General features: G+C 34.3%; 3 protein-coding genes, 1 long non-coding RNA gene and 1 other non-coding gene across 17 annotated transcripts in view; 3 read left to right on the plus strand and 2 right to left on the minus strand.

Moving 5' to 3' along the window:
• Positions 1-316: 316 nt before the first annotated feature.
• LOC122410926 (calcium load-activated calcium channel) lies at positions 317-1,941 on the plus strand. The gene is made up of 4 exons (XM_043419409.1): positions 317-512; positions 647-724; positions 819-1,138; positions 1,478-1,941. The coding sequence occupies exons 1-4, from the start codon at positions 452-454 to the stop codon at positions 1,568-1,570; spliced, it is 552 nt and encodes a 183-aa protein (XP_043275344.1). The 5' UTR covers positions 317-451; the 3' UTR covers positions 1,571-1,941.
• On the minus strand, positions 1,727-4,938 carry l(2)37Bb (lethal (2) 37Bb). Its single transcript, XM_043419400.1, has 7 exons — positions 4,678-4,938; positions 4,321-4,422; positions 3,703-3,999; positions 3,107-3,613; positions 2,673-2,905; positions 2,271-2,424; positions 1,727-2,193 (listed from the first exon to the last, which is right to left on the minus strand). Exons 2-7 carry the CDS (start codon positions 4,408-4,410, stop codon positions 1,939-1,941), a joined length of 1,536 nt encoding a protein of 511 aa, XP_043275335.1. The 5' UTR covers positions 4,411-4,422; positions 4,678-4,938; the 3' UTR covers positions 1,727-1,938.
• Positions 4,939-6,005: 1,067 nt separating this feature from the next.
• Positions 6,006-6,125, plus strand: LOC122411763 (U5 spliceosomal RNA). The gene has a single exon (XR_006261223.1). It is a non-coding gene; the product is annotated as a U5 spliceosomal RNA (small nuclear RNA).
• An 874-nt stretch (positions 6,126-6,999) lies between these two features.
• LOC122410918 (nuclear receptor coactivator 2-like) overlaps positions 7,000-12,785 on the minus strand; it is a 68,835-nt gene continuing 63,049 nt past the window's right edge. For 10 of the 13 annotated variants that reach the window (XM_043419395.1, XM_043419387.1, XM_043419392.1 and 7 more), the window contains 2 exons: positions 11,641-11,717; positions 7,000-9,702 (listed from right to left, as the gene is read on the minus strand). In XM_043419395.1, coding sequence (XP_043275330.1) covers positions 9,634-9,702; positions 11,641-11,717 — 146 coding nt within the window. In that variant the 3' untranslated portion in view covers positions 7,000-9,633. The remainder of the gene's footprint in view (positions 9,703-11,640; positions 11,718-12,785) is intronic. The other 3 variants (XM_043419393.1, XM_043419389.1, XM_043419386.1) reach the window with 1 other exon arrangement.
• On the plus strand, positions 10,019-10,618 carry LOC122410928 (uncharacterized). The gene is made up of 2 exons (XR_006261032.1): positions 10,019-10,291; positions 10,372-10,618. It is a non-coding gene; the product is annotated as an uncharacterized lncRNA (long non-coding RNA).

Raw genomic sequence — 12,785 nt, forward strand, 5'->3', positions numbered from 1 at the left:
CAAAATCACCGATTTTCAGGTTAATGCGTTAAAAAAGAAGAAAACATATTTATGATTTTAGAGAAAGCAAATGAAACTCCAAATTTAAAAAATGAATCTTATAAAAAGGCGGGGTCGGGGTCGGAGATGACTGGATGAATATTTCGTTCTTCCACCCTACCTTTCTTTTAAAAAAACGTCCGAAACTAAATGTGAAAAATAACAAATTCAAAAATGACTAAAGTTGAAATTCCTTTAATTGTGTTGATTGTGCTGACGTCTTCGAAAAGTTTTATTTTTGACCGCTTGGGGGACAAGCGGCGAATAGTGACAGTACAGTAATTACAGAGTCAGTAATAGACCAGATATCCCGGAGCGGAGAGTGACGAGGTCGCTCGATCATCGCATGTTTCCATCTAGACTCTATAATTATTGCATTTTATAAAATAAAAAATAATATATATTTGTAAATATGTGGGCGGATACAGTGTTAATAGTATTTATAAGTGTTTGTACAGCTCTCCTGGGAGAGGGTAAGCAACGAAACAATATTGCACCAAAAATTTCATTCACGAAAAAAAAATTTCGGACACGTCGATAGAGAGATAATCCCATCAAATTAATTTGGTCACAATCAATTAATTTTCATTTTTTGTTTTTCTGTAAGGTTTGACGTGGTTAATGGTTTATAGGACAGAAAAATATCAAAAACTCAAAGCAGAAGTCGAACGTCAAAGTAAAAAGCGTAAGTTTCATTTTTATGGAGTTTTTTTTCGTTTATCTCCCGCTTAACCTCTATTCAGAAATAATTGTAAGTTCTCTGTTTTCAATGTTCAAAGTGGAAAAACGTAAAGAGGCCCATGGCGATTCTTTGGATAAACAACAAAAGAAGAAAATCGAAAGAGAGGAGGAGAGACTGAAAAATAATAATCGAGATTTATCACTTGTCAAGATGAAATCAATGTTTGCAATTGGGTTTGCTTTTACCGCTCTGTTGAGCATGTTTAATAGCATTTTTGACGGAAGGATCGTTGCTAGGCTACCGTTTGTTCCCATTAGCTGGATCCAAGGCTTGTCGCACAGAAATCTCCCAGGAGACGATTATACAGAATGTTCTTTCTTATTTCTTTACATTCTTTGCACCATGAGCATCAGACAGGTATAAAAATTCAAAAACACTTCCTATCATTGTACCAACTATTAATGTTTATTATTACAAGTTGCTACTGCAAAAATATGCATGACATTTCAAGAAAAAATTTGCTGATAAAGAATATTCGCAGGAATAATAAATGTGACAGTAACTGAAAATAAAAAATGTTGACTTTTAAAAACAAGTCAAAATTTTGGTTGGAAAACGTTCTAGTAATAAACTGTAAAAGAATTAAAATGATGTTTAAAAAAATCCAATTTTGGGGTTTTGTGCAGAATAGTTTTAAGGAATCACTTTTGTGTGAACAAAGATTGTTCTAGGTAAAAACCCAAATTTTTATTGCAGAATATCCAAAAAATGCTAGGCTTCGCACCATCAAGGACAGCGAGTAAACAAAGCGGCAGCATATTCGGTCCACCACCCCAGCAGTTCAAGTAACGACAGGGAAGAAGGATAGTTTAAGAGTTTCACTACTTCTCTCCCTTTATGCAAAGCGACGTACTTTTAATAGTATCCAAAAGGTTGACGTGTCGGAGTAAAAAAAAAAATCATGTGTCAGGTCACACGGATCCAAAAATCATTCGTGCGAACGTATAAGATTGATTAACAAAATACATTTTCACTAATTATATTATAATTACAGTACATATATATTTATATATACATGAGAAGTAGAGCAAATTTGTACAAAGTCAATCGAATTTCACAGCTCTACAACCCCGAATAATGCTCATTCAATTACTTTTAGGGTTGCGTTAATCGATAACGACGAAAATGCAAGTATCGAAATAAAAATGGCATTTCTATTAGACTATGTTGATTTCCTTCATTGGTTCGAGTGATATAAATCGGTCGAAACCCAATCTCGTTAAATCGAGCGATATGAATTCGGAATCTATGATCAATTCTGCGATCGCACGACCAACTGCTGGCGCTTGTTGAATACCGTGACCACTGAAACCCGTTGCGAACAAAAGATTCATATAATAAGGATGTCGTCCCACTATTCCATTCTCATCGAATTCATTATATTCATAAAATCCAGCCCATGATGATTTCACCTGAAATTTTAGAAAATTGTGATGGATTTATTGTCTTTTCCCCATGTTGTAAATGTAATATGATTTCCAATGAAAACCTTCAGATTCTCGAAAGATTTAACCCGATGAGCGATTTTAGGCCACACTTTCTCGTCGAAAAATTTGTCGTCTACGTCGAGATTATTTACTCCTGGCTCGTCCGCTAAATCTGGCGATCGACCGGCTATGTAGTGATTAGCTAAACCTTCTCGCCTGCACAAAATTAACAGAATGATACATTTTAATTGAACAATTATAAATATTATCATAAATAATTGAACATTATTTTGAACAAAATTTCTTTACTAATCGAGTCAGTATTTTTGGATGGAAAATTTTTTGTCAATTTCGTTTTTTAATCATTTTCGTCATTATTGCTACAGGACATTAATTTTGTTTCGAAAAACTGTTAAATTTTTTTTTGCTACCATGCGGAAAATATGAAATGCATTTGCGCGTACCGAAAATAAGCGCCAGATGGATCAATCGTCATTGGTGTATTGATACCAGGACCGTCGGGTGAGTGAAAACAAAAGACAAAACGTTTTCTGGGTTTTACGGGTAATGGCACCGATAAAATACCCGGACCAACGCCAATTTGCGCCATTTCAGCGATTCTTCCACTATGAGCACCAGCAGCTACAACCGCATAAGCGAATGTGATGAACTTCTTCTCACCATCAGGAGTTTTTACCTGGAAGCAAACAAATCATTTGATTATTCGAGAAATATTTAAACTGAGCGGATAACTAAAATAGGATTTTTTGATTGAAGAAATGCAGTTTCGCCTTCAGATTATGTAACCGAGACGTAAAATATGGTCCACAAAATGTTGTGTAGTTTACACTTTGAAATAGAATCCTACTATGAACGAATATTGAAAAAATTTACTTACAATGGCAGCTGTGAGTCCTTGTCGAGTGGAAATATTTGTGTCGCCGATCATTTCGTTATTGGTATTTTTATAAGTGAAACCTTTGAGTTCACCGTGAACATATTGAGCGCCCATGGCAATAGCTTTTCTTTTTAGGCCAAAAAGTAACGCCCATGGATCAAACCATCCCTCTTTTTCAAGCCCGAGACAACCTGCTGCTATGCCTTTTGTGTTCAACCATGGAAACTTTCTTTCCAACTGCGAAGCAGTCAATACAACATTCCTTGCCCCTAGGGAATTTTGGAGCTTGGAATTCTTGCATAAACATTCTGCTCCGGCTTCACTAGCAAGAAATAAATAACCGTGGGGATGGAATTGTACATCCACCGGATCCCGGCCAGGCAGACCCAAATGATCCTCTACGTTTCGTATAAAATCGGCTCCAAATAATGACATTTCGATGTTTTCTTCCAGAGAGAATTGTTGTCGCAAACCTCCCGCTGATAGTACTGTAGATGCTGTTTTATACTGAGAAATCAATAAATTTGATTACTTGTTTTCTCAAGATTTCAATATCGTTTTAATTTTTGCAATTAAAGTTACTTCATGGGTTTTACCGTCGGATCTTTTTCAAGAACAGCCACTCTAAGTCCATCCTTAACTCTCTCTTTTATCCAATAAGCAACCGAGCTTCCTATGGCTCCTCCACCTATTACCAGGACATCCACATGCGTAGGAAAAAGTTGATCTTCCGTGTCCCAATCTCCTTTTCTTAGATCTTTACTGTGGTCTTTCCAGAACAATGTTTTCCTTTTTATCCTCCTAAAATCAGTTTTTAGAACTCTCGTCGCTCTTTTGAAGGGATGCTCCTCTTCAGGCTCCCTTTCAAGCCACTCTTTGTCCTCATCTTCGTTCTGATAAGAATAACATTTTAATATAAAACTCAATAATTTATGAAATTTCAAACCTTCAATTTTCAAAGTAATAATATTTCAATGAGCTTCCAACAAAAAGTAAACCTAAAAAGTAAAAAAGTAAAGTTTCAATACTCCAATTTTGAACAGAACATTGAACCAAGTTTAGGTCCTTCATGAAATCCTGCCATTTTGTTTGATTGATTAAATGACATGCTGTAGTTGTATAAATTTCTTTAACAATGAATTTCAAATTACAATTCTATTTTTTTCAGAATAAATAAGAGGAGTAAATATATTGCGATAATTATTTTTCTTTACTTTTGTTCCATAGGCGTTGGCAGGTTGTCGAATGCCAGTGGTCACAGGCAAGTTAACATTGAGTCCTCGTCGGATGAAACGGAGAAGCATTTTGTAGTCAACCTGTCCACAATTAAGAGAGTTCTTAGATTGGAAGTTTCAGCACAACGCTGTGTTTTCAAAAGTCAACAAATTGATAACAATTATTCTTTTTTAAGATTTCCTCCTTATCTAGAGGTTATCAAGTGCTGTGTTTAAAGGTCGTCACCAACTATATCGTAGTCACGATGTTTTGTTATGAAAATACGTGGAAAACAGCCCAAGTTGAAAAAATGAATGAACTTTCGTTATACACTGAGAAGTGGAAAATTATCATACCAAAACGGAGTGATGGAAAACTTTCGAATTGTTGTCTTGCAGCAAAAAATCTTTATTTAAGATGGTTTTTTTACGATTCGAAACCCATGTTAGATTTGTTTTTCTATTGTTTGGAAGTATACATTAACTATATTGTTCTTTCACTTTTTTGTTCACCGGGAAGGTTATGAGACACCGGAGCAGAGTAGCAGAGAACATAAATTCGAAATACCGCACACATGCTTGCACTGCCGCTCGTGGACAACGTAATTCTCGGGAACTTGTATGATAATGAAGAAAGTGTATTCGAATGAATTAAATTATATATAATGATATAGAGATGATGTGCAAAGATTAATTGTCCCGTGTTTTTTTTAAATCTCGATATCAAACAATACGAACCAAAAATGTTTGAAATATCAAATATCAAACAAGACGACAATACATAACGAAATTTATTATCCTTGCTCGTCTTGTAAATAGCTCCATAAAATGATTGATGATGAATATATTATTCATCATTTTTGAGATGCCATATTTTTATGGCATATAGACTAATATTTTTTTGTGTTTTTAAGGTTTTGTTATCATTTTTAAGGCTGTAAGCTCATCAATTTTCTGCTCAGTTAACAGTTATCAGTAACATATGTATATAAGAATCAAAATACTCTAATCGTGAAATTTGATAAAAATGTAATCTTTTAATTCCTATTGATGAAGAAATGCATAGCAGCGGTGATGGAGGAGCAGCAATAAAGGGTTCTTTTTGTAAACAAAGTGATAAGTTATCTAATCAGTGAATCTTAATTAAATTCTTATATCAAAAATTCAAAAGTCAGGAATGACTGCCGCGAGAGTCAGCGGATACCAAAAATGTTAACTGCATTATAACTAAAGAGGAGATGTAATCTCCCATTTTCATAACCTGCCTGATGTGGAAGTTTTGGGCTCCTTCGTAGCGATTTCCAAAAAAGTGTCAAAAAGTTACAGACCTCTGGCGCCTCTGGCAAATATATAGTCATCCACGAAAATGAACAATCTCCATTTTCATTTTGGAAATTGCTCTTATATAAGGCTCTTACACAGTTTTGATTTACATAAATTTGTTATCAATTTATTCTAATAGGAAATGACGAATTTATTCAATTTATACAAATTTCGCTTCCAAGCAAGCATAGATGTTTTTGCCTTGAATAACTGGCAACTTTTGTAAAAAAAATTCATGAATTTGTCAGCAACCCTAAGATCAGTTTATCCGTCCGCCGCTAGGTGGCTTTTGCACAGGCGTTTCGCGTAAACGTATCATCACTGGAAATGAAATAAAACCCGACGAATTGTCCAACATGACGTATCTCAAGTTTCCCTTCAATACACGAATAAATCTTTCGCCTTTTACTAAAGATTTCCGTGGAGGGGAACATTATGAGTCTAACATAAAATTTTTTGCTGTACCCGCCGCAAGGTGGGTCATAAGAAAATTCCAAAATTAAATATCGAGAGACTTGGTAGAGTATCGGGACGACAAATACGTTGTGACGCCATACTTGCGGAGTTCAGAAGACGTTTTGTAAAGCGAAAAAATAGGTTTGGAGATTCATCTCTAGTCTAGCTGAAACACAACGTGACAGTTAGTTCTCAGGCCATACCTCTAATTCGATTTCGTTGTCACGAGTAGTATTATCTACGTGAACGACAACGTGATATGCTGCAGTTCATTAAACCTTAACACGTGTTCATCATAAGTTTCGTTTACATATTTTTACTCGTAGATTTTCGCGATTTCCATAATGTCTCGAATTTTGTATTGCACCAGAAAATTTTGTTTACGATGATTGACTTTCAACAAATTTTTTCTAAGTCGCCTGAACTTGAACATTTCGAACAATTTGCATAAAAAATGATTATTGAAAAACCAAAAGATTTGCAAAATTATGGAATAATAACCCAAAAATCACTTTTGGAACGTTTCCATTCAGTTTCCTCCTTACCTTCGAGTCGACTCACGACGATTTCGAATTTTCAGTAATTTCCGCTTTTCGTAACTGAGATTTCTGTCATTGTCTACAACTTCGAACGGAGTTTGAAGAATTTACTCCCCACTGAACTGATAAACTCCCGTAGTTTGAAAATGCTAATTCAACGACCAATGGGGCCCGAACCAGGTAAAAAAAAGGGATCACGATGGAATTGACGATAGTCCAATTGCCTTTGGTCCCCTGAATTACTGTGACAACAACGTTGGCGTGTGAAGAACTACATGAGAAGTGATGGCGGTGCAGAAACAGAAGCGTCTGGTCGTGACTAAGCGCATTAATAATAAAAATTAAAAAACTAATAACCAAGTCGGTATTATGTTTATATTTATAAAATTATTCATCATTAGAAAGCACATATGATCTATCTATATGACATAACTCACTATATACACACACACACGCACACACGGACATACACACGCGTGTGGGATTTTAATATTGTTTTGTTTTCTCATTACTTGTTTGTTTGTTTGTTTGTTTGTTTCTTTGTTCTTTCCAACTAAGTAATGGTCTTGCAAACGTAGATAACGCGTCTATTTTGCGATAAACACATGTATGTATGTTCATGTACCTATTTCAGAGCGGCTCACGAACGTGTTTCCCAGAGAGTATACCATTTCCTTCAATGCTTCTTCTCCTTTACCACAATCTTTTTTTCATTTAATCTCTGTTTTAATTCTTAAATAATTTATCGAGTGAGAAATAAAAAGTAGCCGAGAGGTGGCAAAGGCCGAAGAATGCACTCAAACAATTGAACTTCAATAATACAATAACGATTCAATCTCTCGTTTTAGTTGAATGCAAGCAGAAAACACTGAACAGCGAAGAAAATATCGATTCAAATATATAACTCGCCGAAATATACCAATCGATAATATAAATAATCACGATTAGATAATAAATTATCACGTCTTTCCGTGGCTCGGTATACATTTTCGCTTACGAATTTTCCTCATTTACTTTTTTTTTCATTATTATTTTATTACATATTCACCGCTCTGCAAAAAAATATATGATTAGCAGCAAATAGAGGGAACGCGCAGTGTTTCCTGTGTAGCATTGAACTCGAATCGATCGGTCCCAAATTTCTGTTCCGTTATCTCACTCTCTCTCTCCTTTCTCTTTTTCTCTCGGTTTCTCTATTTAGCCCCCTTTGCTTTCTTTCTTTATTTTCTCTTCTTCTAACGTCTCGTTCTTTTAATCTCTTTGTAGCCTTAATAATTGCCGATAAACTCCATGGAAAAATAAGACACTTGCGTGAGATTTCTTGCATATGAATGCATATATACACATACGTATGTATACATATACATATATATTATTAAATGTTTGGTATTTATATAACAGATGTGGTTTAGAAGTGATTTTCTTTCTTTCTTTTCATTCTTTTAGTGTGCATCTAAGACCCAAAAAGAGATTTACTGAGCTATGCAAAATAGAAGGTCATTTTTTTTCTTTCTTTAGTACATATATACGCCTGTATAATATATATGAACGTTTTTTTTTCCTATATATATATACATATATATAGGTACCCTTATAATAGAATAGAAATATGTATACGCCGAGTGTTTCAATAATATTAATATCGAGATATCAATAATTCATTATTAATATAATAATAATAATTGTAATAATAATAATAATGATGATGATACTAATACCATTAATACAATAATAATCGTAATAATAGTAATAATAATTAATAATGATAGTAATAATAATAATAATAATAATAATAATAAACCGTATTAATATGGTAATATTGTATCGTAACAAGAATATTTGTAATAATAATTATAATGAAAGTCATAATATTAATAATAGCGATAATAACCATAATTATAATGAATAATAATATTAATAAAAATAGTGATAATAATAATAATAATGTCAATAATAATAATAAAATAATAGTTATTATATTATAATAATTATTATAATCATATTAACAACAACAAGTTTTCTTTGTCACATTTTGGTTGCAGATTCTTACAATCACAAATATATTATCCATAATATAATAGTCAAAAAGATTGTTAAATTAAGAGAAAAACGTGATAGTGCTCTATGATTTTTTTTTTCTTCTCGTTTCCATTCGTATTACTTTTTTGTTTCTTTTCATTCGTTTATCTTTTGTGTACAATAATTAAACCTATAAATAGTTCTATGTTCAACAGCCAAGTGGTATAATAAAGTATACCTTTGAGGTACCTACGTAGTTTCTTTCAGTGATACCAAGTACTGTGCCTACCGAGTACGCGGAGGTTTTCTTCCGTCTTTGTTATTTTTATATATTTATGTTTATATATGTATCTCTCTCTTACTCTCTCTCTCTCTCTCTCGCTTTCTTTGTCGATCTCCAGCTCTATTCATCTCATTCACTTACTTTTTGACTAAAACATTAATCTCTTCGAATGTTTGTTATTTATGGAGATTTGTAATGTTTCATCTTCTATATTTTCGCCCTTATGACAACGAATTCTATTCGAATATTCGGTTGGTTCACATTTCATGTCATCAACGAAATACCAAAAGCTTTTCGATAATCCAAACGAAATATTTTCATTCTTATCGTCTAAATAGTCCTTCTTCATGAACAACGATAAAAGAATTGAACGAACAAGAATAAGACACGAAAGAAAATCTAATAATCGTGAAAATTTACCGCGTACCAGCTGACAAATGTATTTGGCGAAACGTATCTGCATACTACTTCGTACGTGTAGTATTACATACATAATACAATAGTATCGATTACGTATTTATAGAGCGTGTATTTATGTAGGTGTACTTCGTGTTTTTTTACGTGTTTTTTTACCGTTTCTCTCATCTCCTTTTTCTCTTCATTTTCATTCTCAATATTTTTTTTTTCTCTTATTCAAATATAATATGTTACATGTAACGAATCTTCAGGGTGAAAGTGGCCAGCAACCCGCAGTCACTCGGACAGTAACTTCTGCAGAAGGGATGACTTTGGATCACCTCGTACCGCCTCCTCCATAGTAGTCTGTGAACAAACATTCGTTTAAAATCATTTTATGCAATGACCAAACGTTCGTTGCAAACATCTTATCGGACCTATCGATCCTACGTGATCTACGATTTTTTTTCCACGTCATTTTTCGTCTCCGTTTAAACTTTCAAAAGTGACATTTAAACCGCGAACCGATTACGGTATTGAGTCGTTTCTAAAGCATCGATTTCAACAACAAAATACGAAATTTTACGAGTTACTTTTATAAAAACATTGTCTTCAAGATAATACCTCGATTGTCAAAGTCAGAGTTCAGAAAATATTTGTCAATTGATCGTGGAAAAATAAGATAAAAATTGATCGCTTCGTATACGACGAAGAAGCAAAATTCATTGGCACGAGATCTGAAACGTCAGCTCAAGAATTAATACGCGGTGTTCGTTTCATTGGAAAAAATTCTACGATTCAGTACTTTAGAAATATCTATCGATCAATATCAATTTAAAAAATCAGCAATGTGACGAAAATAAAACAATTATTGCGTATCGCACGAATCGAAGGCAGCAGCGATCTCGTCAAAGCAGTTACTTTGCATTACGCCAACGAAGCTACGTAAAAGAGTGTGAGAAATAATTGAAAAAAAGTAAAAAAAAAAAAAAAAAAAAATAGAATTGGGACTCAGGCGTTGTTTTTTTTTTTCAGCGAGTACACACAAAAGAATAGACTTTGTGGACGATGCATTTTCTACGTACTTCGGCAAACGCTTCAGCCTCGATTCAATTCTACGAAACGTGTATGTGTGTTTTTTTTTCGTCATTCATCCACATGCATCCACGCATTGAAATTTTGCCATCGCAGAGAAAATATTTACGCTCTATTTTGAAAAGAAAAACTAAACCGATTGGTTTTTCAAAAAAAAAGTATAATAAATAAGTGTGTGACAATCCTAAGCGCATCAAATCTCGTTAATCAACTGTGAAAAAGCATTATCCTCGTTCTAACCAAATACAAACGTATCCAAGAACGACAAGTCAACTCGTAATGAGATCTTAAGCTTTTGGATACGACCCACAACCTTTCAGCCAAAGAAAATAAAAAAATGAAAAAACGAGAGAAACAAAATAGTAAATGATAATAAACGAAAGAATTGTAGTGCGAGAGAGCCGAGCGGTCCGCATCGAGTTTATTTTGCTCGATATCAGTGAGCAGATAAAAACTAAAATACTTCTCAAATTAGACGGTTCCTGAAGGCTAAGAAAACATGGAGAAACATCAGAATTTATAAACCATCTGGCTGAGAAGGACAAACAATCGTATGAGGACGAAATTTTTTCAGTTTGTCCTCTTCTCATCATTTTTCCAACAAAATTATTCCCGAATTAATCGCACAACTCGTTAATGTTAAAACTAACTAAAGTCTGTCTGTGCGTGTCTATTTTTTTTCTAAAACGAAGTAGAAAATTCTACGGTAAGACTGAGAAAAAAATCTCAATGAAACTTCATACCACTAAACTACGAAAAAATCAGTCAGTGTGTGTGTGTGTGTGTGTGTGTGTGTGTGTGTGTGTGTGTGTGTGTGTGTGTGTGTGTGTGTGTGTGTGTGTGTGTGTGTGTGTGTGTGTGTGTGTGTGTGTGTGTGTGTGTGTGTGTGTGTGTGTGTGTGTGTGTGTGTGTGTGTGTGTGTTTTTCAAAACATGCGAAGAAAGCAGCATTGTAAAAACTAATTTATGTTCTAAGCCCTAAGAGCCACAAACGCTCGGTATAAACGTAAATATATATTCGTATGAATTGGTAATATAAATAACATGTCGTGCACAATAAGGTTTTGAGAAGCCAAGCGAAGAGGGAAGACAGAGCATACAAAATCAAATATAATTGAATGAAAATTGAGATTAAAAAAAAAAAAAGGAAAAAAAAAATAAAATAAGAAACAAAAGAAGTTACGTAAAGTAATTGTCGGAGGGATCTTACCCTGGAGGAGGAGGGGGCACTTCCGGCACTCCCAATGGCCCAACTCTTGGCAGGGCCATCGCTAACCACAGCCTCACCTAGTTGGGACATTGTAACAATACATGTTACCACAGTCTTAATAACGAGTTTTGCCTCTTGAAAAACAAATTTTTCTCTCTAACTTCCTTGCGTTCCCTTTAATTCGCATCTATCATAGAATCCTCAGGATCAATGTACTGCTATGATTTTCTCAACTATCTCTCAACGTGGTCAAAAAAAATAGCCACGAAGTATCTCTCAATTTGCAAAATAATAAATTTCCTCGAAAAAGTTATCGTACAGTGATGATCGAAAATGAATCTCAAAGAAGTGGCCAAGCGAAAAGAAAAAGAGATTATTAAATTGAAATGGTATTCGACCGATGACAGCTGATCAGCTGTTTTTATTTTTCATTCCTTAATTCATAGCCCGTTGCAATGATTTTATGTCCACTATGAAAAAAAAACTGTTTTATATCAAATTGATCGACACGAATGTCGGCTTAAAAAAAGTGACCAGGAGATATGCTGCTTCGGGAAATTCAACGGCGTGAACCCGATCTTCATCTCTACACAGCATGATGAATTTTTGTTTCGTCATTTACAAGGGTGATTCGTGATTGAAATCGCAAGTATGACAGTGAAGTAAAATGAGACTTCCGAATATTCGTGAAATGCTTGTATTTCTAGAGTACTTTGGTGATTGTACGGAAGCTGAGGTTCGAAATGACGAGTAATGCTTTTTCACAGCATCGTTAAAAAAAATGTCTTCTTTTCATGGGACTTGAATGGTTCGAGGAGTTGAAGTAGCGATAGCGTCTATCGTGCTGTAGTAACTATTGAAACTGGCAGGGGAAAAGTGACTATAATTCATGTAAACGTAATACGAAGATTAATAAAATATTTGTTACAATAGTGGGGTTGAGGGGGTGGTTTACAGTGAGAAAATTAAAACGAAAGTTGCGCTGGGGGGTTCAAAGTATTTCTAGACGAGCTACTGCATCGGAAAATCTGTTAAACTGTATAAAAAAGTTAATTTCATTGATTTTATTTCGGTGAACGATGCATATCAACGTGCTGTGCTGTTCGGGGTCAAGGGTTGAGAGGGCCAAAAATACTAAGTGTCAT

The sequence above is a fragment of the Venturia canescens genome, chromosome 5 (assembly GCF_019457755.1).
Source record: "Venturia canescens isolate UGA chromosome 5, ASM1945775v1, whole genome shotgun sequence".
Taxonomy (NCBI): Eukaryota; Metazoa; Arthropoda; class Insecta; order Hymenoptera; family Ichneumonidae; genus Venturia; species Venturia canescens.

Excerpts from the sequence above, each read along its gene's own strand:
- LOC122410926 (XM_043419409.1), top strand. The coding sequence starts at position 452 with ATGTGGGCGGATACAGTGTTAATAGTATTTATAAGTGTTTGTACAGCT. Across the intron at positions 513-646 it reads TACAGCTCTCCTGGGAGAGG|GTTTGACGTGGTTAATGGTT; the intron begins GTAAGCAACGAA and ends TTTTTCTGTAAG. Across the intron at positions 1,139-1,477 it reads GCACCATGAGCATCAGACAG|AATATCCAAAAAATGCTAGG; the intron begins GTATAAAAATTC and ends TTTTTATTGCAG.